A 26,053-nucleotide genomic window follows, 5' to 3' on the forward strand; every position below is an offset into this window, starting at 1 on the left:
TGTTGGACACTGCACTACTTTATTGCTATAGACCCATTCAAGCCTGATTAGCTTCTATTGCAGACAGAAGAATAGTGCAAACCCCCAAAAGTAACACGCTATCCATGTTACGATACTAATAGTTATTGAGTATCTCCCAAGGATACTAGTCTATATCTCTCATCACATTTTTCAAACACCAGTGCAGGCTGGTTGTTGTTGTGTGCCTTCAAGTCATTTCTGACTTTTAGTGACAAACCTATCCCAAGGTTTTCTTAGCAAGTTTCTTCAGAGGGGATTTGCCATTGCCATCCTCTGAGGCTGAAAGATTGTGGCCTGCCCAAGGTCACCCAGTGGGTTTCATGGCCAAGCCGGGATTTGAACTCTGGTCTCCAGAGTTGCAGTCCAACACTCAATCCACTACACCATGCTAGTTCTCTGCTGGCTGTTAGGCACATACACATAACTGTCAGGAAACACATCTTGCATTCTGCAAGCATAGATCTTTGAGTGCTGCATGCTTTTCCAAATGCAAGGCTTATGCAAATTGTGGCAGAGCAACAGAATTCTCACAGTCATATATGGCTCATACCCAGTTTTAACAAATTACAACTTGTCTTGGCAAAACTATAATTTTGCAAATGACTAAGGATTAAAAGGGAAATGAGCTTCTTTGGCACAATATAAAGTGATCCTTTTAAAAAAATATCACACGTAATGAAAATCTTTGCATCTCACATATAAAAAGAGACAGTGCTGTTATGCTACCTCTGTATTTAAAAGTTGCTGACACTTCCATTTTAGCATTAGACTTAGTGGGATTCATTCTGAAGTCAGCAGACAACTGGGTCCAGCTATTTCAGGTTGAAAAAAAAAGACTACAATCCTGAAACAGAATTACTTAAATGCTATTCCCATAAAGAAACTGTAAGCTATAATGTCTACTCAGAGGTAAGACATACGGGGATCACTGAAACTTTTAAAATATACATTTATATCATGATTATTAATTTTTTTGGCCAAAAGGTTGTACTTAAGGTAGCTATGTTTGACTTTTTAAAATCGATACAATTAAAACACAATTAAAGCATACATCAGCAGCAAGAACCAACAGCACCCAATCCATCCATATTCCATTCCATAACAACCTAGTTTAAATATTAAAGGCATGTCTGAATAAAAAGTCCTTTGTGATTAGAAGATAGAGAAACCCAGAACAATTTCCCTTGGCATGGAATTCCAGAATCTGGGAGTAGCTACTGAGAAAGTTTTTACTTGTTCCCAAATAAGTATGTAGGCTTACAAACATAGGCAGATAGTAATCTTAAAGAATTACTCATAAGACCTTTGGAACAAAGCGGAACTTATTTCCAAGCCAACATGCACAGGGCTACACAGGTCTTCTGTAATCCTATTGTATACCTGGTGTACAACCAGGTGTATTCAAAACCCATGGCTGAGCCACACCTTCATTGTTGTTGTGTGCCTTCAAATCATTTCCAGTTTATGGCAACTCTTTCACAGGGGTCCAAAACACACTGCAGAAATAATCCACCTTGAGACCGCTTTAACTGCCCTGGCTCAGTGCTAGGGACTCCTAGGAATTGTAGTTTATTGTGACACCAGAGCTCTCTGACAGAGAAGGCTAAATGTCTCACAAAGCTACAATTCCCAGGATCCCTAGCACTGAGCCAGGGGAGTTAAAGTGGCCTCACAGTGGATTATTTCTGCAGTGTGTTTTGGACCAGTGTTTTCTTGGCAAGATTTGTTCAGAGGAGGTTTGCCATTCCCTTCTCCTGAGGCTGAGAGTATGTGACTTGCCCTATGTGACCCAGTGTGAGGCTGACTATAGTGTACCATTTTAAAAGGGACAGTACCTTCCCCCCATATTTCCAGACTGTCCTGTCTTTATAATGTAAATGTCAATTTTGTCCCATTTCCAAGAAACATGCCCTGTTAATGCTGCAAAAATGGTGTGAAGATCCCTGTTTGAAACTGTGGCTGTCAAATTCTTGGGGTTTTCACATTGTGGTTGTCCAATCCTTGTGTCATGGGTTGTGCCAAGTTTTGGGATGAGTGCTGAGAGACCGAAATCTGTTGCGTAAGTTTACTTCATCGAAGAAACATTTATGATACAATCGTGGGGAAATACAGTCCCTCTTTTACGTCTACTGAATTTTTTGTGTGAGAATAATTGTTAGCTCAATACGTTGAATGTGTTGAAACTTCTGTCATTGTCTTGCTTTTTCACAAAGACACATATCTCAAGGAAATGTGGCCGGCCTCCGCAGTGGGCTTCATGGCCGGCCTGGAAACCGAACCCTGGTCTCCAGGGTTATAGTCCAACAACACTCAGACCACTGTGCCATGTGGGCTCACATGTTGCTACATGGCTACACTAAGAGTGCATCCACACTGTAGAAATTTGAGCCCACTTTAACTGCCATGGCTCCAAGCTCTGGAATCCTGGGAACTGTAGTTTGTTGTGAAAGGCACACAACAACACCAACAAAAAGGAGGAGAAGGAGAAGAGCCCTTTTGGCTTCAGAAGCCTAATCCCAGCTGAGCCTGGGCCGGAAAGAGCTGCCAGCTGGGCAAAGGCAGGCGAGGCGCTGAGTGGCTGAGGCGCATCACGTGACAGTTCCAGTCTGGGCTCCCGGCTGCGCTTACCTTTGCCCTCCTCCTCCTGCTTTCCTCTAGTCTTGCTGCCCCTGAGGTTGGGAGCCCCAGAGGAGGAGAAGGAGGAGGCTGCCCAGCGTCATGTCTCACCAAACCGGCATCCAAGGTAGGAAGGGAAGGGGGAGACCTCCCTCCCTCCCTCCCTCCTTCCCTCCCTCCTTCTTTCCTTTGCTCTAGACTTTTCTCTCCCCCTCTTTTCTCCTCCTTTCTTTCTCTCTCTCTCTCTCAAGGCGGGCCTGAGTTGGGCCAAAGCACTAGCTTTTTAACACCTTTGGACTCCCTTCTGAAAACTCCCTTCCTGCTCTGAAGTCCCATTCCTCTAATAATAATAATAATAATAATAATAATTGGGAGGAAGGGATAGAAATAATGATTGGGAGGAATAATAATAATAATAATAATAATAATAATAAGGGATATAATTAATAAATAATAATAATAATAATAATAAGGAATAATAATAATTACTGTGAGGAAGGTGGGATATTAATAATAATAATAATAATAATAATAATAATAATAACTTACTTTTGAAAACTCCCTTCCAGCTCTGATGTCCCATCCCTCAAATAGTAGTAATAATAATTGGGAAGAAGGAATAATAGTAATTACTGGGAGGAATAGTAAGTACTGGGAGGAAGGGATATAAATAATAAACTGGGATATAAATAATAATACGGAGGAGGAATAATAATAATAAATACTGGGAGGAAGGTGAGATAATAATAATAATAATAATAATAATAATAAATAATACTGGGGGGAAGGCGGGATATAAATAATAACTTGCCAAAAAATAACAACAACAACCATACATTCTTACAAACAAGAGGGAGGGGTGTTTCTGAGCATACACAGAGTGCCTTTCCTGGTTTGGGGAAGGAATGACCAGGGCAGAGACTCCGCACCCTTTTCTCCCTAGTTTCAAAAGAACAAGGGAAAAGTTGTGGTATCATTTGCAGGCTTGGGTTCAAAGAGAGAATATGATCAAACTGCGTTTTTAACAGTGGCTATACTATGATATGAAAAAGTGTAATATAATATGGAAAGGCACTGGGTGGCCTTGGACAAGTCACACTTTCTCAGCCTTAGGGGATGGCCATGGCAAACCCCCTCTTAAGACTTGGGCAAGTCACACACTCTCAGCCTCAGGGGAAGGCCATGCCAAACTGGCCAAGGGAACCTCATGATAGCGTCACCATACCTTGGAAACTGCTTAGACACACAGCACACAACTGCAAATACCCCAAAGGCACCAGATCCGGTCTCATCTTGGCAGCTAAGCAGGGTCAGCCCTGGTTGCTCTTTGGAGGGTAGACTGCCTATGGATCCGAGGTGCTGTAGGCTCTGTTTCCAAGGAAGGAACTGGCCAAACTACATCTGAGGATGCCTTACTTAGAAAAACCTTATGAAAAACTTAGGAATGTTTTGAAAGTGCATAAGCCCACACCCTGCTCAGGGAAGGCCGTGTGCCTCCAAGTGGTTTCTGACTCTGGAAGACCCTATTCTGGGGTTTCCTTTGCAAGATTTGTTCCAAAGAGGTTTGCCATGGCCTTCTCCTGAGGCTGAGAGAGTGGGACTCGCCTAAGGTCACCAAGTAGGTTTTCATGGTCAAGTGGGGAATCGAACCCTGATCTACACTGCTCATGTCCTGCAAATTCATATCTGTGACCTCCTTAATAGAGTCCATCCATCTGGCCTGGGGTCTTCCTGTCTTTCTACGTCCCTCCACCTTTCCCACCATTATTGTTTTTTCAAGTGAGTTGTGTCTTCTCATGAGACAGCAAAAATACAACAGCCTCAACTTGATCATCTTGGCTTTCAGAGAGATTTCCAGTCCGATCTATTCTAGGACCCATTTATTTGTTTTTTGGCTGCCACCGCTGTCTTCAGCACTCTCCTCCAGCACCGCATCTCAAATGCATTGATTTTCTTCTCATCCGCTTTATTTACTGTCCAGCTTTCACATCTGTACATGGTGATGTGATGTGGAATACAGTGGCTTGGATGATTGTAACTTTAGCGCTCAGTTGTATACCTTTACTCTTTAGGAACTTTTCTAGTTCCCCCTTCTTAGTCTACATCTGATTTCTTGACTACCATTCCCTGTTTTGATCTATGTTTGATCCAAGGTACAAGAACTCTTTTTTTGCTATTTTTACTTTCTCATCGTCTAGGTCCAATTGTGTAGTTCCTCGGTAGGTTTTATGAGCCCATTTTGAGCAAAGGAGGGAAGGAAGCCTAAGATCCTAAAGAGGTTCTGTGAATTTCCTGGTGCTGAAGTGGGGGAAGGCAAGGAATTATGAAGTAATAGTTGTGTGTCCAAATGGGCATGCAGCCCATGCTTTTGGACAGCCAGGGATACACATAATTTAATCAGAGGAGTTTATGGTGCCCGTCTTTTTCAGTGCCTTCTTCAAGTCACTACAATCCAGGAATAAAAATCATCCCCAATATATATATATACATATCTTTTGCAATCACAAATCCCTTGTGATTTTAAGCTGCTTTTTTCTAAGTTTTGATAAAGAATTCTAGGGATTTTTCTTCTTTTTAATTAAGATATCTTTAGTGGTGGGCTGGATAATAAAATAATGGTTAGGATATGGATGTGTGTAAATGTATTTGCGCTCTGCATTGACTTCTCTTTTTCTTTTTTAAATCACTTTCAACACAATCTGAATGTCAGATTTGTACAGTGGGCCCTTGTTATCCATTGGAGTTTTGTTCCAGGACTACCTATGGATAACAAAATCTGGGGGTGCTCAAGTCCCATTAAATATAATGGTACAACAGAATGATGTCCCATATATAAAATGGAAAATGAAGGTTTGCTATTTGGAGTTCATACTTTTTTGGAGTTTTTTCAAGCCGTGAATGCTCGAATCCGTGCATAAAAAAATCTGTGGATAAGGAGGGCCGGTTGTATGTAGTGGAGAAGCATCCAATAGCAATATCAATAGCAAGTACATGTCTATACCACTTATGCATGTAAGCACTCCCTAAGAGGTAGACAAAATGTAAGCTACTCATTAACCTTTTGAATGGGAGAACAAACACCCAGTAACCATTCATTTTAAAATGCCCTGGGGAAAGAGATTGAGGTGCAAATCAGAGCCTGTTGCTACACCGCAGAATGAATGCAGTTTGACACCGCTTTAACTGTCATGGCTCAATGCTATGGAATCCTGGGATTTGTAGTTTGTTGTGGCACCCACTAAAGCTATCTGACAGAAAAGGCTAAATATCTCACAAAATTACAAATCTCAGGATTCCATAACATCGAGTCATGGCAGTTAATGTGATGTCAAACTGCATTATTTCTGCAGTGTGGCAGGAGCCTCACAGTGGCCCAAATCCATTCATAACTTCAATTACAGTAGACCTCCTAGTCAATAGTTGAAATTGAGTCAACACGTATGTAAATGTTACCAGCTCAAAGGTTCAACATCCCATTGCCACTGTTCTTAGGTTCATGGCCAAAGTCAGGATTGTTGTGTGCCTTCAAGTCTTTCCGATTTATGGCAACCCTATCATAGAGTTTTCTTGGCAAGTTCCTTCAGAGGAGGTTGGCCATTGTCTTCCTCTGAGGCTGAAAGAGTGTGACTTGCCCAAGGTCACCCAGTGGGTTTACATGTCTGAGACAGGACTCGAATCTTGGTCTCCAGAGTACTAGTCTAGCACTCAAACCATTACACCACACTGGCTCTCAGGATACAGAAAGGGAAATTCAGCAGGTAATATGACTCATTCATTTAATCAATTGCTTGAGAACTTAGTGATGAGAAAAGCTCAGATTTCTTGCCTGTTTCACACATAAGCAACTTTAGGGTCTCAGACAAAACAACATGGTCAACCATGTTTATAAGGTATATAGTTTATAAGGGTCTCCCTGAAGTTTACCTGGTTACTGTTGGTAGTTGCATCATGACCAATTTTTTAAATCAATCAACAGCTGGGGATTAAGGTGATTAGGATTGTTTACATTTACAGACTACTTAAATGCCTATAAAGCATGCTAGTATGGCTTTTGAAAATCTTGGGTGTTCCAATTAAGGTATGGTCTTTTAGCTCTTTTAGGATTAGGAGAGAGAGAGTGTGTGTGTGTGTGTGTGTGTGTGTGTGTGTGTGTGTGTGTGTTAATGGACTATCTGCAAAGGGACAGAGAAGGCTTTCCTCCTTTTGGAATTTGTCCCTCAAAACATCCAAGGAAGGAGGACTTTCCCCTTTATGAGATTCATGGTCTTACTTTTTTGTACAACTGGTAAGATTCAAATTGTGCTCTCCAATTCAAATTGTGCTTCCCTTAACCTTAAGGGGACAAAAGATTAATTTGCATCGGTAACGTTCACATGACTGTTTTCATGGATTCCTGTAAGAAAATACTTTTTCTTGTATTGCTATGCATGGTATATCTGATTGTCAAAGCCAGGCACTCTAACACCCACTCACACCCATTGCCTTCTCCCCCAGAAAACTAAAATGAAGGGTTAATGCATGCTTGATGTTTAGTTACTCTCAACTAACTTGAACATAATCATATACCTGTTCATTGCTACTATCTTTATTTATCAAAATTGAAACTCAATGTAGTATTATCTGTTCCAATAAATAAAGTTAAAGCCTACACAAAATTACTGTTAAAATAAAATCAGGCTACTGACACACACACACACAAAATGATAATTAAAAGCGATAAAGTCTTTTTTTAAAAAAAAGACAGCACACTTAAAACAGTACAGCACTCTTTTAAAAGCCCTGACCTTGAATCCTCTATCAGCTTATACTTAGCCAACTTATCAAGTAACCTCTCCTGGCCTGATCCCTTCAAACCTGATGGAAACAGCATTCAACTATACTCTGCTCATTGGAAGAATGAATCTCCTTCTCCCAGTAAAGTAGACTGGGGAGCAAGTTATGCTCCTGACAATACTATCAAAATTATGATGTAAGTAGTGATCGTGAATACAAAACAGTTACCTAAATGTAGGTAACTGTTACCTATAGGAGGAGGAGATTAAAAGGTCAGGGAGAAGGCCATTCTAATTTTCTGAGAAAGGGAGTTCTAGAGGCTGAGGGCAGCCACCAAAAATGTCCTCTCTCACATTCCCGTTACACATGCTTGTTAAGGTGGTAAGACTGAGAAAAGGATCTCTTGTAAGGATCTTAGGGGGCTGGGCAGGCTCATATGGAGAGCATCATACGAATGTATACAGTGACAGTGATATGGGAACTTGTTGCATCTCTATTAATATGTTAATATAGATTTAATTAATCCAGGCCAGCTTTCTTCAACCTGATACCCTCCAGATGTGTGAGACTACAAGCATCATATTGTTATTGTTTCAGTAACCCTGTTAACATAAAACACATTGTCCCCATCTTCAAAAAGTGAGGGTGGGGGGTAGGAAAAGAAGAACCAAGCAACTGCCAACCAGTCATCTTAACACTGATACCAGGAAAGGTTCTAGACTGCACCATTAAATAGCTGGTCTGTGTGCAATTAGAAAGGAATGCTTTGTTTATTAGGAGGTAGCATAGGTTTCTCAAAAGCAAGTCTTGCTAAGCTAAACTGATCTTAGCTCTTTTTTGTGTGAAATAGTTATAAGCTTGATAAGGGGAGTGCTGTGGATGTAATATATCTTGATTTCAGTAAGGCTTTTGACAATGATATTCTTTCAGGCAGCTGGTGAACTGGGAGCTGGAGGGTGTTATGAGCTTGACAGATTGGAGAACTGAGCCAAAACTAACAAAATGAATTTCAAAGGGGATAAATGTAAGGTACTACATTTAGGCAGGAAAAGGGAAATGGACAACTATATGATGGCATGAAAGTAGTATGTGTGAAAAGGATCTAGTGGTCTTAATAGGCCACAAACTAAACATGAGTCAACAGTGTGATGAAGCAGACAAAATGCAATTCTGGGTTGCATTAACAGGTGTATAGTGTCTAGATTGTGGGAAATATTAGTATCACTCTGTTCTGCTTTGGTCAGACCTCATGTCGAATACTGTGCTCAGTCCTGGGAACTATAATTCAAGAAAGATTTTGAGAAGAAGGAATGTGTCCAGAAAACAACGACCAAGTTTCTCAAAAGTCTGTAAACCAGTCTTTATTAGGAGCTACTTAGGGAGCTGGGTATGTTTAGCTTGGAGAAGAGAAGGCTGAGGGGTAACTAAATATCTGAAGGGATGTCATTTGGAAGATGGAGACTGGAGAACTCACATTTCACATTCTCAGGCATATGAAAATGTTGTTGTTGTTGTTGTTGTTGTTGTTGGATTTGGAGTGTTTGCTGCTCCAGAGACTAAAACACAAACCAATAAAAGAGATCCCACCTAAACAACAGGGAAACCTTTTTTAAAACTGTAAAACTGTTTGGCAGTGGAATAGATTGCCTTGGAGGAGTCTCCATCTTTGGAGGTCTTTAACCAGAGGTTGGATGGGCATCTTACTGGAGTACTTTAGTTGTGTATTCCTGCACAGGTGGGCGTTGGGCTATATGGCCCTTGTGGTCCCTCCAGGTCTAAGATTCTATAAAGGCATCAGATCCCATCTGATCTTGGAAGTTAATAGAATCAGGCCTAATCAGGTTAGTATTTGGATGGATAACTGCAAAGGAATACCAGGTACTATGTTTTCCAGGAAGGAAATGATATTCATTGCCTATGAAAGCTATATGAAATTCATGGGCTTGTCCTAACTTGACAGGCAACCTAAAGATACATACATATTCCACTTTGAAAAGGTATTGGATGGTATATCAGTCACCAAATCACACTGGGTATCTTTGTATTGGATCATATTTGTGAATGTCCTTTCTGATTTTCCTTACTCGTAGAAAGCATTCACCTGTCACCAGCATTCACGTTCTGCTGAGAACTGATGCTTAATATCCCAAGATGTTATAGCCAATATGTTTAGAAAATCCACCAGATAACTCTTTCTAGATATTGTGTATGATGGTGACAGGGTGACGTTCCTCAGCCTGGTGTCCTCCAAGTTGGTGGACTCCAACTTTCCACCACCGCATAAAGGGAGTTGAAGTTACGGAAAGCTAAGATTAAACTATGTTTTACCGAAGGGCTAAGATAAATCCATATGAAACAGGTTCAAACGTAACTCCAGTGCATGGTAATAAGACATTTAGCAGATTCTAAATGACTTTAAAAGAGCCAGCATTTAGTGGTTTGAGCATTGGACTACAGCTCAGGAGACAAATTTTCGAATCCTGGCTTGGCTATGTAAACCACCTGGGTAGCCTTGAAAAAGTCACACATCCTCAGCCTCAGAAGATGGCAATGGCAACCCCCCCTCTGAAGAAACATGCCAAGAAAACCCTATGATAGTCACCATATGTGGGAAATGACTTGAAGGCACACAACAGCAAGTGATCTCACTGACATAGGTGGTACAGTAATCCCCATAGTTGTATGGCTTTTCCTAGATTTGCTACATTTTCCATGCCTTTCAAAGTAAAAATTGAGATTTACAGCTACAAATTGTTATATGCTGAGTGCTACATTTTTGGATTGCTGCAGTGATTCCACATTTTCTCTGCTCTCTGGTCTGTTGCTTGACAGCAAGCTCCATTTCCAATCTGATGTATTTAAAGTCTTGCAGATGTGTTTCATTGTGGTCAAAGAAGTAAATACGGAGTTCCTGTTTAGAGTACAACAGAATTCCACTGACACTAATGAAAGTGTTAAGAACAGATGATGGTTTCAAATACATTTGAAACAAAAAAGAATATAATTAGTCAGGATCTCTTATTATATACATGGTCTCAGTAGATAAAACTTCATTTACTCTGCATTTAAAAGTACAGTGGCTGTGTTTTTATTGTACCTTTTGTAATATTTTGTTCAATTTTTTTTAAAAAAAACCTAACTGAAATGTCCAAAGTCTGTTCATCTTTTTTCTCTTGTGTATTTTTTTCAGCTAATGGAGAAGTCAGAGAAACCTTTGCCAGAGCTAGAAATGGACAATACAGGTTTTTGAAAATAGTTATTGAAAATGGTAAGTGCTGCTTTCCTGTTCTGTCTTACTTCAGAGAATTTTGCAGATGACAAAAGTCAATGTGGTTATCATCTTGAATGCAAGTCATACTGTGTCAGCCTAAGAGCAAGGCAATGGAATCCATCCTCTGAGTAAATCTTGCCCTCCCCACAAAAAACCAACCCTAAGAGGTACATAACAACACAAATTATGTAAACAATGCATATAAATAAAGGAATAATGCTGTCTGTGTATGCTTAGCTGCAAGCCCCATTATCATTAAGAAGAACTGCCATCAGATAATGCTATCGACATTGCCCATTGAATTCATGCAAAATAAACATGTATAAAGTCATAGTACATTTGCAGCACTCCACATATTTTGCTAAGGGAGTCTTAGGCGCGTTACAGACCGCCCCTTAGGGGCGGCCTGTAGGCGCACCTTTCCCCACCGGATCGGGGCCTCAGTGTTCAGAGCGGCAGCCGCTGAGGCCCCGATCCGCTGCTTTCCGGGCTGTGGGGAAGCAGCAAAAGGCCCCTTCCCCGCAGCCTGGAAAGGGGTGTCCTTGGGGCTTCAAGCCCCAAGGACACCCCGCGGTGGCGGGGAGAAGGAGAAAAGGGCAGTTTGGCCCCTTTCTCCTTTGGTCCACTGGGCGCAGCCGTCTGAAGGCTGCGCCCAGCGGACCAAACCAGGAAGGAGCTCCGAAACGGAGCTCCTTCCGGGGTTGCGGAAAGGGCGCCCTAGGCGCCCTGCCGCGACCCCAATACATCACAACTGCGCTGCCTCGTTTGGAGGCGGCGCAGTCGTGACGTATTGATGGCGGCGACCGTGTGGAACGGCCGCCGCCATTTTGTGCGCGCACAGCGCGCACTAGGCTTAGGGCAGTGCGGAAGCACCGCCCCGCCTTAACCCTAGTATGCGCTCCGCGCGTACTTTTAAGCCCGTCTGTAACAGGCCTTACTTTCAAAGTCAAGAAGAACAAAGACCCAGGTGAATAGATAATCTCCTGGAGCACTTGTCCCTTTTTCCTTGGAGCAAATGGGAAGAGAAAGAGGACAGCAGCCCAGTCCCAGTGTCACTTAGGATGGTATTTCCAGAGCCAAGCAATTTCAGAATAGGACCTGAGCTGTCATGTCCCATTTCATACTCTTAGTCTACAAAAGAGTGGGAGACTCCCATTCAATGTTCTGGCACAAAAAATCTACAGAGCCCTGACCTATGATGGTGCTGTTATGAATCAAAGTCTTATTTTTGGTCCATAAACCTTTTAAACATGTGTTTAGTCTGTCTAGCAGGGTTTATTGAATTAAATTATTAAATTTCTTAGGCACATGAAAACAATATTATTTATTAGTATTTTAGTCACTTCCTAACCCTTGCTGTCTCACAAAGGAACCGAGACCTTGTAGACTACACTGTATTTGTTTAATTTGTCTACCAAAGCTTGTTTCTTTGTATGTTAAAATAGCAGCTGTAGCTAAGGAAATATAAGCTGCAATCATGTGCCTTAGGCCCTCTGTATGGCAGGAGTTTGGTTCTGGGAGTCCCCATGGATGCCAGAAATGAGGCAATCACTTCTCATATTATTCAATAACAACATGTGTGCACTCATGTCATGACCATTGAATAATATGGGGAGTGGCAATCCACAGGCAGTCACAATCACACATTAGAAGCGTGCTGATATGGTGGACCCACTGTATTTGCAAACAACAGTTTCATACCTAGGTTGGTTAAGGTTAAACTAAATGCTTAATAACTATCCATCTCATATATGAGTCTATGATTTCTAAATGTAATATTACCTCTCAAAGTCTTTTTTTTTTCATTTTAAGAAATTTAAAACATTTTTATTTTTGTTTACAAATATTCATAAAAACATCCTAATGTACAACTGTGGATATTACAAATAATATAAAAGTCTTCTGTCTTTATAATCCTACCATTGTGGAACTTACTAAGCACCAACCCTTTAAAATATAATATTATTTAGTATAAATTTTTCTAGTCTGTGAATGAAAAACTGATCATTTCTGTAATTTAGGAAATGAAGTCATTTCTGTTCTTTTCTATTCTATTGCTTTATTTTTACACAACTTTCTCCCCAAGCTGTGACTCAGGGCATCTGACAAAATAAAAAGAATTACAGATAAAAAACATATGTAGCTAAAAATATACCAGAAGTTGTTATTAGATTGTTGAGCAGATTTTTTAATGAAGCAGAATATTTTTTTTTTTTTTTTTTTTTTTTTTTTTTTTTTTGCTATTTTCAATAGTGTAATGACTAAAACGTTTTGTCCTTTTACAGAGCAGCTTATTGTAGGATCTGCTAAACAACGTCATGGAACCTGGGAAGAGGATTATGATTCCTTTGTTCTCCCACTCCTTGAAGACAAGCAGCCGTGCTACATACTCTACAGATTAGATTCTCAAAATGCCCAAGGATATGAATGGATTTTCATTGCCTGGTCTCCAGACCATTCTCCTGTATGTAATAGGATGAAACTTCTTGGGACTATTAGAAATACAAGTTGAATTTTTCAGATCATGATTTTTAAAATGAGCCAAACCAACTGGCTTGCTGTATTGTAAAAAACTCATTTACTTATCACAACAGATTTCCTAACAGAGATCGCTTATATGTATGCATAAGTATTTCAACACACTTAGGGCAGCAGTCTGCTAGTGACATGTATGTGCGTAAGTATGGCTTACACACCTGTATATCTCCTTTGAGATGGAGTATAGGAAGCAATTTGCTAGGCTTTTGTGTGCTTTCTAAAAGATGCCCCTACCAGTTGCCAAGCCTAGCTTTTTTACTGATGGGAAGGGGAGCAGGGAAGGCAGTACATACTATGAAGAAGCTCTGGGCTCCTGGGGAAGAAAAATGAGGACACACTCTATTTGTGAGCACACCCTTATTTCTTCCTCCTTCCTACCTGAGACAACCTGCTTCTTTACTATATGAATTCCCCCCTCTGCTCCTTACCAGTAAGCAATAGGCACCCCTTCCAGACTTTATAAACTGCTGGGCCACAGGGATGGCATGGAACTGTCCGAGCCGAGCAATATGCTAAGTTGCCAAGTCAAATAAGTGACAATATTCCTCCCCTTTAATGATTGTGGAAGATGTTGTTTTCAGGTTGTTTCTGTGACACCTGCTGAAATTTTCTGTTGTATCCAGCTGTTAATCACTGCAGAACACAGTCTCTCTTTCCTTTGCTTTCACACAATATCTAGCACACTGAAGCTAGAAACTCTAGCGCACTGAGGCAAAGTGCAGCTTTTTGAGCTATATGCTGCCTCCTGGGTCATTTTGTGGTCCTAGGGATAAAAAAATTCAGTCCCTCCCAGGATTCAAAAGAATTAGGGGACATTTTTGCCCCGTTTCTGCCCTCGCCCCCCCCCCCCCCATGAGGCCATTTAAGGCCCAGGAAAAAGCACTCACTTCCAATTGTTAAAAAAGGCCTTTCCTGGGCTAACACGGTAAAAATGCCCATACATTTTAATATTTTTTTTTAACTGTGCAGGTAGAAAATAATTATTTTTAGGGATTTAGGTGTGTGTGGCCTTCCAAGGCCTCTTGGGGCTTAGTTCTCTCCCTTATTTCACCTGGCAGCCCTAGCTACGTTCTACCTGCCCAATGTAGAGATTTTAGGTATTTCATGGTGTTTTTCCCTACAACATCCATATGGATGAAGATGATATAATAGGTGTTTCCTGGCTAATGGGCAGTTAACAGGGAAGCAGCATCCTGTTTGTATGGAAAACATACACAGTTTGGTACTGCATATATGGTTTTGTCAACAGCACTTTGGTTACAGCTGTATGGTATAGCTTGCTGCTAAACTGGCTTCATTTGTGTCTCCATGTGTGGCTGCAAGGAGCTTTGGCCACAGAATGGAGGGACAGGACAGCCTTGAGGCCTGCATTGAGACTAGGCCCAAATGATCTGGCAGAATTTGACCAGCAAGATTTCTATTTAATTGAGCCTCTTCAGGATTTATCAACCAAAAGTGTGCTAAATGACCAAGCACCAAGAAATATAAAGACAAGTGATACTGTTGAGCCCACCTACGATTTGTCCTGTGCACATTTGCTTGGGAGTTAGTTACACTGAAAACATAGAGAGCGCTTTTACCTGCACCTTGTGGCTGTAATAGTCTTTATATTAACGAGTGTTTTACTGTTAGTAGAATGTAGTTTGCCTTTTTCCTGCAAGGTAGCAAAAGTAATAATTTGCCTGTCAGTGTTGAGCTTCCACCTTAAGAACAGTTTTAGGGGCTCTGCAAGACTTTATTTCTGGCTATTTGATATCTTAAAGCATAATAATATATTGAGAAGAGGAAGAGAGTAGCTTTTGTTTAAATTTATCAGCAATTAAGCACTGGATCTAGGCCTTCACTGGCAGGAGCATTACAAATAGACAGTGGAAGTAATTGACAATGATGTCAGTTACCTTTAGATTCAACTACTACTACTTATTACTAGTTACTGCTATTATATCAACACAGACTCCAAACTCTGAAATGAATGCTAAATAGTATGTATGTGTGTGTGTGTGTGTATGTGTGTGTGTGTATGTGTATGTATGTGTATGTGTGTGTGTGTGTGTGTGTGTGTGTGTGTGTGTGTGTATATATATATATATATATATATATAAACACCTGTCAGATCAGAAAGTTCTATCCAGTGCTTTTAATCTCTTTGAGAACTAGCTTTAACATTTAGCTTCTGTTTCAGGGTAGGAATTGTGACATGCTTTTGGACTCCTTGTCCCATTAGTCTTTGCCATTATAGCAAAAGATGAGGAGTTTTCAGGGTGGCAGCGCAGCAACATCTGGAGATTCATATGAGTCACATCTTTTGTGAAGATTTATTTTGTTTACTTGTTTCATTAAAACAAGGCTGTCTTTTCAAACCTACCAGGTCCGTCAAAAAATGTTGTATGCAGCTACCCGAGCAACTCTGAAGAAAGAATTTGGAGGTGGGCATATTAAAGATGAAGTATTTGGAACTAACAAGGTGTGTATTCTGGATTTGTTTTTCTGGACTTGTTTGTAAGTGATATAACAAAAGCTCTCCCATTTCCATGTGTAATTGAAAATGTGTAGTCATTTGTATGAGTTTGGTCACAAAAGCTTGAAAAGGTTTTGGAAAGGGGGAAAAAAGCAACATGTGAACCCATTTTCTTCCCCAGGATGATGTTTCATTGAATGGTTATCGAAGATACTTGGTAACTCAGTCTTCACCTGCCCCTCTCACTGCAGCAGAAGAAGAACTTCGACAGATCAAGATTAATGAGGTATTGCATCCTGGCATGGAAATGAGCCTTTCTTTGTTAAAGGTTTTTAAGGTGAGGCTGGATGGCCACCTACTTGGGATGCCATAGAAGCAGATTTTCACTACTGGCGGAGGAACTGCATGATAGTTGAGATACCTTTCTTTGATCTCTGAGTCTCTGGTGACTGAAATATTTACAGGAGGTCAGAAGCTTGTTATAAGCAAAACTGGTTTTTTTAAAGGCAACAAAAAGCAGTGGATATCTACTTCTAATTACCATATATGTAAATCTTGTCTCAAAGGAAAGGTAGCAGTGTTGTTAGTTACAAACAATTGTTACAGATATGCCTGGAAATTTGAATAAGGATCTTAAGGATGCATCTGCACTGTAGAAACAATGCAGTTTGATGCCATTTTACATGTTATAGCTCCATCCTATGAAATCCTGGGATTTGCAGTTTTACCAGGTCTTTTACCTTCTCTGCTAAAAAGTGCTGGTCCCCCACAAAAACTACAAATCCCAGGATTCTCTGGTGTGGAGCCATAGCAGTTAAAGGGGTGTCAAACCCATTATTTCTACAGTACAGCTGCACCCTAAGTTTCTTAAATTTTAAGAGGAAAAATTTCTTACATTCTGATATAAAACCCAGTTTGCCAAATAATTTCCTGTGTGCATATATTTGTTTAGTTGCTTTAAACACAAAACAAGGTCCTAAACTGTTTTTTTCTTTCATAGGCCCATTACAGATGGGCAAAAAGTACGTGCCGCACACGTACTAGGGTTAGAAAGGGGCGTCCTTTCCGGATGCCCCTAACCCTAGTACGCGCTCGGTGCATACAAAATGGCAGCGCCCATTCTACATGGGTGCCGCCATTTTGATGTCGTGGACGCCTAGCATCCGCACGTCGCACTGTGGAAATGATGTGAGTGCACCATTGGCGCTTTGCGATGCCATTTCCGTGCCGCAAAAAGAAGCAGCTTTTTGCGGCTTCTTTTTGCTGTGCGAAGGAGCCACGCGGTTTGGCTGCTGGGGCTCCTCCGCGCAGCAAATGACGGTGCCAGCAGGCCACCCATTTTGGGCGGTCTGTAAAGCGCCATAGTTAAACATTTTCTGAAGTCTGCTATTAATATGGCCTATCCACTTATTTTTGTGCAAACATTCTCTGAATTGAAACAGAGTTCTTCTTTTCTCTCACATTCTACTTTGATATGCTGTCCATATTTAGTGATTCTTTCTTATTTAATTTTTACAAATATGTCACTGAGCAATAATATAATAAGAAAACATTTGAAATAAGAGACTTCTACCATTTACGATTTATTGGCTGCAATTCTACATAATGCTTAAAGTACATAGTACTCCAAGAACATACTACCATAATGCTTCTCTTCTGCCCTCTGTCTATTTGTAGTGCCACCATTTGTCCCCATAGCCATTTAGTGGCAGGAGGAACTCGGGCAGTAGAAGGAAAGAGAGGGTAGGCACATAACATTTCCCTGCTACCAAATGGTTGTGAGGACATATACCAGCATTGAGAAAACCACCTTGCACATGGGACGAAGAAAGTAAATGGAAAGAGGTACTGAATACCTCCTTCTACAACATCCAAAAGATAGTGGAGATATCCTCTAGTTATGCCCATTTTTACTGTCTCTTATATTATTTCCACATAGTGCTTTTTTTTGGTACAGAACAGAAATGAGTTTTAGACTATTCACCATTTGTTTTCCTGCCCAGGTACAGACTGAAGTCAGTGTTGACACCAAGCATCAGACCCTACAAGGAGTAGCATTTCCTATAGCTAATGAAGCCCTCCAGGCATTGGAGAAACTGAAAAACAAACAGCTGAACTATGTGCAACTGGTAAGTGTGTGCTTTCACTCTTTGAACATGATCCTGAAGGTCTCTATGAGAAATCAGTGGTCAGGTTTCCCAATGCTCTCTGTGCAAACAGAAAAGACCTTCATATGGAGTCCTGGGACTGTGTTCTGTATATGTTGGGATAATAACTGTCATATCAGTGATGAATGCCTATTAGTTTGATCCAGATTTAAGGCACGTGTGCTTGTATTGGAAAAAGCAGACTTTTTAACTTCTTCCTCCCTGACAGTTTTTCCAGCCTCCTGAAAATGCTGCACAGATGAGCTATAATACAGGGCAGATAGAAAATGGGTGGAAGCACCTTCTATGCATGGAACACTTCCATCACGCAAGGCAGATCTTCCACCAAACTCATTGTTTTTCTAGTACATTCTTAAAATTGTGGCTGAGATTCTGTTCAGCCCTAGTGTAATATAATGTCCTACCTGTGTAGTTTTGTGGGACTGTACAGTATGTGCCTCCCCAAGAGGCCTGTTCATAGCCACATCTTTCTTCTGTGCTTAGCTCTGATGCATTCTTGGAGACAAGATACGATGGAATGGGTAGCTTAGAAAAATGCCTTTGATACTGAAGAAATAATTCTGTGGAAACCAAAAGTTTCCACACACAGAAGGCTCTCATACAGGAGAATTCTATTAATGGAATGGGAAGGAGACAATTTTCACAGATTCCACTTCCCTGCTCCCAGTGGTTAGGTACCCCTCAGAAGAGTGTCAGAGGTGGCATAAAGTGCTCTGGGGGAAATAAGTGAGAATTGCCTCCACCATTCTGCTGATGGAAGTCTCAGTTGGATCATGTCAACACTTCTGGATTTGTGTCTTTAAGTGTGAATTCATTTTCTACCTACGGTAATTTTCTTTCCTTTAATATTCTGTTATATCAGTTATATTGTGTACAAACTTTGTGCTAACCAATGTTTACAGCAAATTGATATGAAAAATGAAACAATCATCCTGGCTAGTACACTCCCAACTGAGCTGAAAGACTTGGCAAAAAGAATTCCAAAGGATTCTGCACGGTACCATTTTTTCCTCTACAAACATTCCCACGAAGGAGACCACTTGGAATCCATAGGTATGCAAGTCGTTCTGTGTACCAAGCTGAATAGTCTGCTAAAATGTGTAAAAGATTCTTGGGTAGGCACTGTGTCATCAAGGATTTAGATGATTTTTTTTTAATTTTGCATAATCTTCAAAGGTTTTTTTTTTTTTAGCTACAATAAAATGTCTTTACTCTCAAACATTACAACAAACCTTCCTAATGGTTTTGTGGAATAACTTCTCCTTGCATAAAACTATTCTGCAGTGTTCATCTACTCTATGCCTGGCTATATGTGTAGTATACGAGAGCGGATGCTGTATTCTAGCTGCAAGAGTCCCCTCCTAGAAATTGTGGAAAGACAGCTATGGATGCAGATCATCCGAAAGGTAAAGATATAGTTTGTGCAGTCTTACTTCTTGTGCTAATAAAGCCCTGAGTTTTAGGCATTAGCCTGTTACCTCTAATTTTTACAGAGCTTAAAAAAATTCAGTTTGGAAAATTAACTTTCTTTGGGCTATAACTCCCAGTATCTCCAGCTAGCATAGCCAGTAAGCAATAATGGATGTGGGATCCTATGAGCTGCAGACAAGAAAAGGTGACTTTATCAGGCTCTGAAGTCATAGAATCATAGAACTGGAAGACACCACAAGGACCATCCAGTCCAATCCCCTGCCATGCAGGAACACGCAGTCAAAGCACCCTTGACAGATGGCCATCCAGCCTGTTTGAAAACCTCCAAAAGAGGAGATGCCACCGCAGTCCAAGGCAGTGTATTTCATTGTGAAACAGCTCTTACCATCAGGAAGTTCTTCCTAATATTTAGGTGGAATCATTTTTCCTTTAGTTTGAATCAATTGCTCCATGGCCTACTCTCTGGAGCAGCAGCTAACATGTACAGTCAGCCCTCTGGCTTCAAGGGGGATTCATTCCACACACACACACCCCACAAAATGGAAACTCTCAGATATTCCAGCATTCTGACATTGGCTCTCTAATTTTGTAGTGCCCACATTACTATCAAATTCCTTTCATGATGGAATTTGGCCTTCTTCTATATGGTCTTCCCTTACTAAATAAAAACCTGTTTTTTTCAGATGACATTTCATCTCCTTGCCTTAAGCGGGTTTTTTTTAATAGTTAAGCTATTGAAGTTTTTTTACCTATCTGTTTTGATGGAGTTTTATGTAGTGTCTCTTTCACTGTTGAGTTGTATTCATTTGAATGTTCCTCCTGGGCCATTTATTAATACCATAAGTAAAATGCAAATAGATCTACTTTTCTATAGATGTTGGTAAATATACAAGCTAGCTGATCCTATACAAAAATTGTCTAATGATGCCCATTGATTTCAGTAGGCGTAGGTGTATCTAAATGTGCATAGGATTAGACCATACATTTATAAAATGAGTACAGAGAGATAACCAAGGTAAAATAACACTAGCTGCCCAAGCTAGCAAGAGAAGATTCTGCTCACTTATTAAGTTCATTTATACAGCAATATCAGTGTATACAGTATTTTACATTCATGTAAAAGATTCACATGGATGCTTTTAGCTGATATAGTTTATGTTTCATGGGTGGTGGGGGGCTGTTAGACTTTATAAAACTACCATCAGAACAATGGCGGGATACAAACCACCATATAGTACGTATAGGATACGTACTAGGGTTAGGAAGGGGCGGTGCTTCCGCACCCCCCTAACCCTAGTACGTATCCTATACGTACAAGATGGCGGCGCCCCTTCCACATGGGCGCCGCCATCTTTACGTACTGGACGCATAGCGTCCAGACGTGTCGCATCCTTTGTGACGTAGTGAGTGCGCCCCTGGCGCCTCGCTACGTCGCAAACGCGACTCCAAAAGAAGCTCCATTTTGGGGCTTCTTTTTTGCTCCACTGCTGCAGCTCCCGCACGGAGCAAACGGCGGCGGCGGGGAAGCGCCGCAAAGCGGCGGTTTGTATCCCGCCAATGCTTGTTTATTAAATTTCCCATTATTTTCAAAATTAGTTAAATGGTGGATTATCTTCTCTGTCTTAATTTCAGATTGAAATAGGTGATGGAGATGAGCTAACTGCTGAGTTCCTTTATGAAGAAGTTCATCCCAAACAACATGCACACAAGCAGAGTTTTGCAAAGCCTAAAGGGCCTGCAGGAAAAAGGGGAATTCGAAGGTTGATCAGAGGTCCAGCTGAAACTGAAACACCTACTGATTAAATATAGTGTATCCACATGACAAAAAAGCATTGTAATTGGGGGTAGGGAAGGAACCACCCAAGCCTTTAATAATAGAAATTAAAGCATTCCACATTGATCTTTTCCAGGAGAAAGAAACTGCATGACTTTCCACTGCACTTATCTGGCTATGCCACTATAGATCTTATTAAGGTCCACAGCCTGTGGTTGTAACACATTGGTTAAAAGTTAAAATTACAAGCTTGCAGAATGTTAGCTGAAATTTATTTCATACCTACAAAATTAACCACTATTATGTGGTTTCTGTAGAATATCTATATATGCAGCCATTTTAATGGCAAGATAAAAGGAAAGTCTTAAGAATGTTTTTGAAAATCTTGAAATTAACAGCATTGCCTACTTCTTTTAGACAACTGCTTTGGTGAGGAGGGGGAGTCAGGAATAAGCCTCGCATCTTTACTGTATTTCCCCTCTCTAAAGTATTCATCAAAGGAATACCTTATTTGTAGGTCCTGCTTCATATCATGATCCTAAACATTTACATACCAGCAAGCTTCAGGGTGATCAGTGGCCTATTGTTCTAAACAATCAGGACATGGAAGACTGAAATCTAATTTACTTTTTATGAATTAGCAATCATAGGAGTCTTAAATGAGATTCTGTCATAGCCATCTAAGAGCACATCTTGCTTTTGATCTCAAAAAATAACACTAATTTTTTTTTTACAAACTACATCTTACAATAAAGTACTACTTCTTAAAATGCTGCTGATTAAAATGATTCTGTTGAGGACACAATAGCTATAAGTACTGGTTTTCCTGTCCAAAATATTCTGATTTAGTTACATTACAAAAGCTGCTGTGATGTTATTGATTCTTATAATGACACTTTTCAGGAGCAAGAAGTTGTTAAGTGTGTCCTGATGCATTTCTAGTATAAATAAAGATGTTTACAATGCAACAGTTTTGGGATGTCTTAAATTGTAAAGCAGTCACAAGTCTGATACTATGTTATAAAAAATACATTTAGTTAGAAGCATGTCTTCCAGTTGGTTTCATATTCATATTTGCTTAGTTGATGGAAACCATGAAAAATTACTTTCCTAAAAAAATATTTCTGCTCCATGCTTTAATTTTTGTGATAGAATACATGTATTCTTTCTCAGCATTGCATAGAAAGAGATATAACCTACACTGAATTCCAAGAGCATTTATACAACTAATTTCTTTTAATGTCAATTTTGTCACCATTACTGAACATTTTTCAAGGCATTCCTTGTAAAACCTGGCCCTTCCATCTTTTTCCTAGGATTCCAATTCTTCTTTCTGGCTTTATGGTGGCAACACAGCTGTTCGTTCTACTTAATCCTTTCCAGTAATAATTAAATGGAGGATATTAGGTACATTTTTTTCTTTCCTATGCCAATAAGCCCCAAACTGATTGGCATGATTGCTGAACCTATTATATTTCAGACACAAGAAAATTGACCCTAAACTGAAGACACTGACTTATAGTGAAATTCTATGCATGTCTATCCTAAAGTAAGTCCCATTAAGTTCAATAGGTCTTACTTCCAGATAAATGTGTATAGGAATGTAGCCTGAGAGGGCTTGTAATAACATAGAATTAAAACTTAAAGTGTGCCTTCTATTGCATTTTTTTTTTTTAAAAAATCACTTAGTGGTCCTATATATTGAGGTGTTGTTTATTCGCTATTAATACTTAAATAATTCTAAACAGTTATCGGTTCTTTTCTATAGAACAATGTAATGTATAAAATGAAAACCTGAACTTGGGCCTCCCACATCCTACTCCAATAATTTTCTGTTGACTTATTTTTCATTGGGGATGGGATCTGGCAGGACCTGCAAGAACAGCAAACCATGTGATTCCCACCCCTCTAGTAGGGAATTCCTTGGTTTGATAGCAATTTCACCTCCCTCCAAATGATGGAGGGAAATGAGAGGTGGTATGATCTGCCAAAATATTCTAAAGGTACCAGATCCCAGTTTGGAAGCTAATTCTTGTATATTCTTAGCTAGGCAAGGATGCTTACTCCCTTTTGTTCCCAAAAACCAATGTCTTTTGTTATGCTTAACTGAAACAAGCTGCAGAACATTTGTTTTCTTCTATATGTTTACTACACAGCTAATGGGGGAGCCCTAATTCCTCACTTTCTTACCTATAAATATGAAAGTGAGGTTATAGATTACTTCCAGTAATAATATTTTCATAGTCAAAAGGAGAAAATTGTGTGTAATAGAAAAAGCAAGTTAGGGATGAAATTAACTCAGGGTCCTTTGATGGGCAACTGCATGGGAGCCAGAGACCAATCCCCCCCCCGCCCCAGCAAAAACAAATCTCCATTTTCCAGTGCAGTACCTCTCAAATTGGCAGCAAGGAGTGGCATGCTTCCTGACATCATTTGGAGAAAAAAAATGTTGAGATAAACAGAAGTATTTGGATATAATACAGTGTTCTGGGGTGCTTGTGTGGGGGTTGTTTTTGCATACCATTACTATTCAGTGGCTTATGTATGCCTTTTTTTTGGGGGGGGAGGCCAAAATCAAAACTATTTTTTAAAAACATCTTTGGCCCGTTACAAACGGGCCAGAAAGTACGCGCAAAGCGCGTACTAGGGTTAGAAAGGGGCGGTGCTTCCGCACTCCCAACCCTAGTGCGCGCTTTGCGTGCACAAAATGGCCGCAGCCATTCCACACAGCCGCCGCCATGACGTCACGACCGCGCTGCCTCTATACAGGGCGGCGCGGACGTGACGTCCGCGCTCCGCGCCAGGGCGCTTAGTGCGCCCTTAGCGCGGAGCAAGAAGGAGCTCCGTTTTGGAGCTCCTTCCTGGTTTGGTCCGCTGGGTGCAGCCTTCACACGGCTGCGCCCAGCGGACCAAAGGAGAAAGGGGCCAAGTGGCCTTGGGGTGTCCTTGGGGCTTGAAGCCCGAAGGACACCCCTTTCCAGGCTGCGGGGAAGTGGCAGATCAGGGCCTCAGCGGCTGCCGGTCTGGCCACTGAGGCCCCGATACCCTGGGGAAAGGGGCGGGTATAGGCCGCCGCTTTTCAGCGGTCTGTAACCTGCCTTTGATGTTCTAGGGGAGATTGCAGCTTTCAAGTGCTACAAAAATGGAGTCCTGGGGTTGCAATTTGTCCACTTCTTGTTTAGAAAGTGTGCTAATTTGAGCATTAATATACTAGAAGACAGATATAAGTTATGAAATAAGAACCTTTTTTTTTTTGAGAACCCATAGACATACTTTCTTAACTTGTACTAAAGAACAGGACAGATTAATGGTGATGGTAGTAATTTATGTTTCTATTTTAAATGCTACTCTGTTTTGTGATTAAAGCAAATTCTTTATCATTTATACTGTAGTCTGAATTTATAAGATTGTTATTATGTATTGAGTCAGACAGTTTGTGTCTGCCCTATCCTGAATTTAGCCTTTCACAGACATTGGAAGGACTGTGGGTGGGAGGGAGCATGGCAGAATTCAGGGGAAAGTTACAAAGAATGCAGTTTTAACTGTGTATAGTGGGCCAGCATAATATAGTTTATGTTTAAAGAGAAGCCTTGAAAATAATTTAGAGTTTAACCATTGCTTAAGCATAGTGTGTTAGGGCACACAAAGGTAAACACAACTCTGCTATCACTTCTCATTTGCAGAAGTTGAACAAGCTTATCTAGCCAAACACCTTGATGCCTTATTTGCATTATTTATCAATTGTACAATGTGTATCTCTCCATGGTACAGGGTGCTCTAAGCCTTTAGTATATGCAGCCCAGCTATCTAAATACTTGCTCTAAGCACGTCCATGTAAATTGGCTTCTATATGTCATGTGTTACGTCCACTGAAGTCTCATTAGCTGTTGCCATTTCACAAAAGAAATCTTTCACTAGCCAACATGATGATAGCCAGCTTTTGCTTATTCTGGTTCATCTCATCAAGTTTATTTTTCTCCTTGTGAAAATATATGCCAATTGCCAATGGTAGAATCTATGGCCTCATTTCTGCATTTCATACAAAATGAAGTAAATCATTTAATTAAACCATCAGCAGTATTATAGTACATAGGAGAGGGAGGAGGAATCTATAATGCCACCGGAGTATTAAGCTTTTGTCTGTCACAGCTGTCTTGTTTCAGCTGTTCCTATTTTATTTTTAGGATCTGAAATGTCTTAGTCAAAAATAAGATCAAAGTCTATTGAGTAAACAAAATGAAATTCCATTTTTAAGTCTGGCGCAATTGCAGATCTAGAAATTGGATATAAGTCTGGCTACAGGAAAAGAGCAAGGAGTATTGTTGCCCTCGTGTATAAGTTGAGGATAGGTTTTGGGGGCAAAATTCTGGATTTATATATGACCTGTGGATTGAGGGTAAAACTTACGGGCATGTAACCATGGATGTAAAGGATGTCTTCCTTCTTCATCTGCGTCTTCCCAGACCTGCTGCCCCCTCCAGAGGCAAACGGCCTGGGAAGAGGCTTGGGGGACAAACAATCGCTCTCACTGCCAACTTATTATCGTATTGACTTGTGTTGACCCAGTTTTTGGGGGTCAATTCTGTAGTATAATTTTTTTATTTATACACAGGTATATACGGTACAGTTCAGAAAATCACACCACAAGCTTTGTTAGAGTACTTTCCTCAATAATTTCAGAAAGAATGACATAAAGAGAAAACCAGACTTATTCTGACCATTCTCCCTCCCATGTTTTGCCAATCTAACTGCCAGTGTATAGCAGTTTCTACACTTTCCCATTATAGCATCACGAGCAAACGGGCCAGATTACTCACCTAAAATAGAATAATAAACACTCCTTCAAATTAACAAAAAGAAAAGCACAAAATTGCTGATTCACTGATATAGACTTGTACAAGATGGAAGTGATTCCATTAACTTCAAAGGAACTAAAAATACTCTCTTCATTATACCCATTCAATGAATAGCCCAGTAAACGTAAATCACTCTTCTGGTGTTCA

General features: G+C 40.4%; 2 protein-coding genes across 2 annotated transcripts in view; one reads left to right on the plus strand and one right to left on the minus strand.

Annotated features, from left to right (window-relative positions):
- The window catches only part of TMEM117 (transmembrane protein 117), a 297,239-nt gene extending 294,545 nt beyond the window's left edge, over window positions 1-2,694 (minus strand). Inside the window, exon 1 of the mRNA XM_089524261.1 lies at window positions 2,650-2,694. The gene's annotated coding sequence lies outside the window, so the exon portion shown is untranslated. The remainder of the gene's footprint in view (window positions 1-2,649) is intronic.
- TWF1 (twinfilin actin binding protein 1) lies at window positions 2,660-22,721 on the plus strand. Its single transcript, XM_089524264.1, has 9 exons — window positions 2,660-2,764; window positions 10,601-10,678; window positions 12,967-13,145; window positions 15,588-15,683; window positions 15,859-15,963; window positions 17,681-17,806; window positions 18,748-18,898; window positions 19,130-19,251; window positions 20,909-22,721. The coding sequence occupies exons 1-9, from the start codon at window positions 2,740-2,742 to the stop codon at window positions 21,077-21,079; spliced, it is 1,053 nt and encodes a 350-aa protein (XP_089380390.1). The 5' UTR covers window positions 2,660-2,739; the 3' UTR covers window positions 21,080-22,721.
- Window positions 22,722-26,053: the final 3,332 nt, after the last annotated feature.

This window comes from Sceloporus occidentalis, unplaced genomic scaffold, assembly GCF_023333645.1.
Source record: "Sceloporus occidentalis isolate IW3139 unplaced genomic scaffold, rSceOcc1.0.p SCAF_5, whole genome shotgun sequence".
NCBI lineage: Eukaryota > Metazoa > Chordata > Lepidosauria > Squamata > Phrynosomatidae > Sceloporus > Sceloporus occidentalis.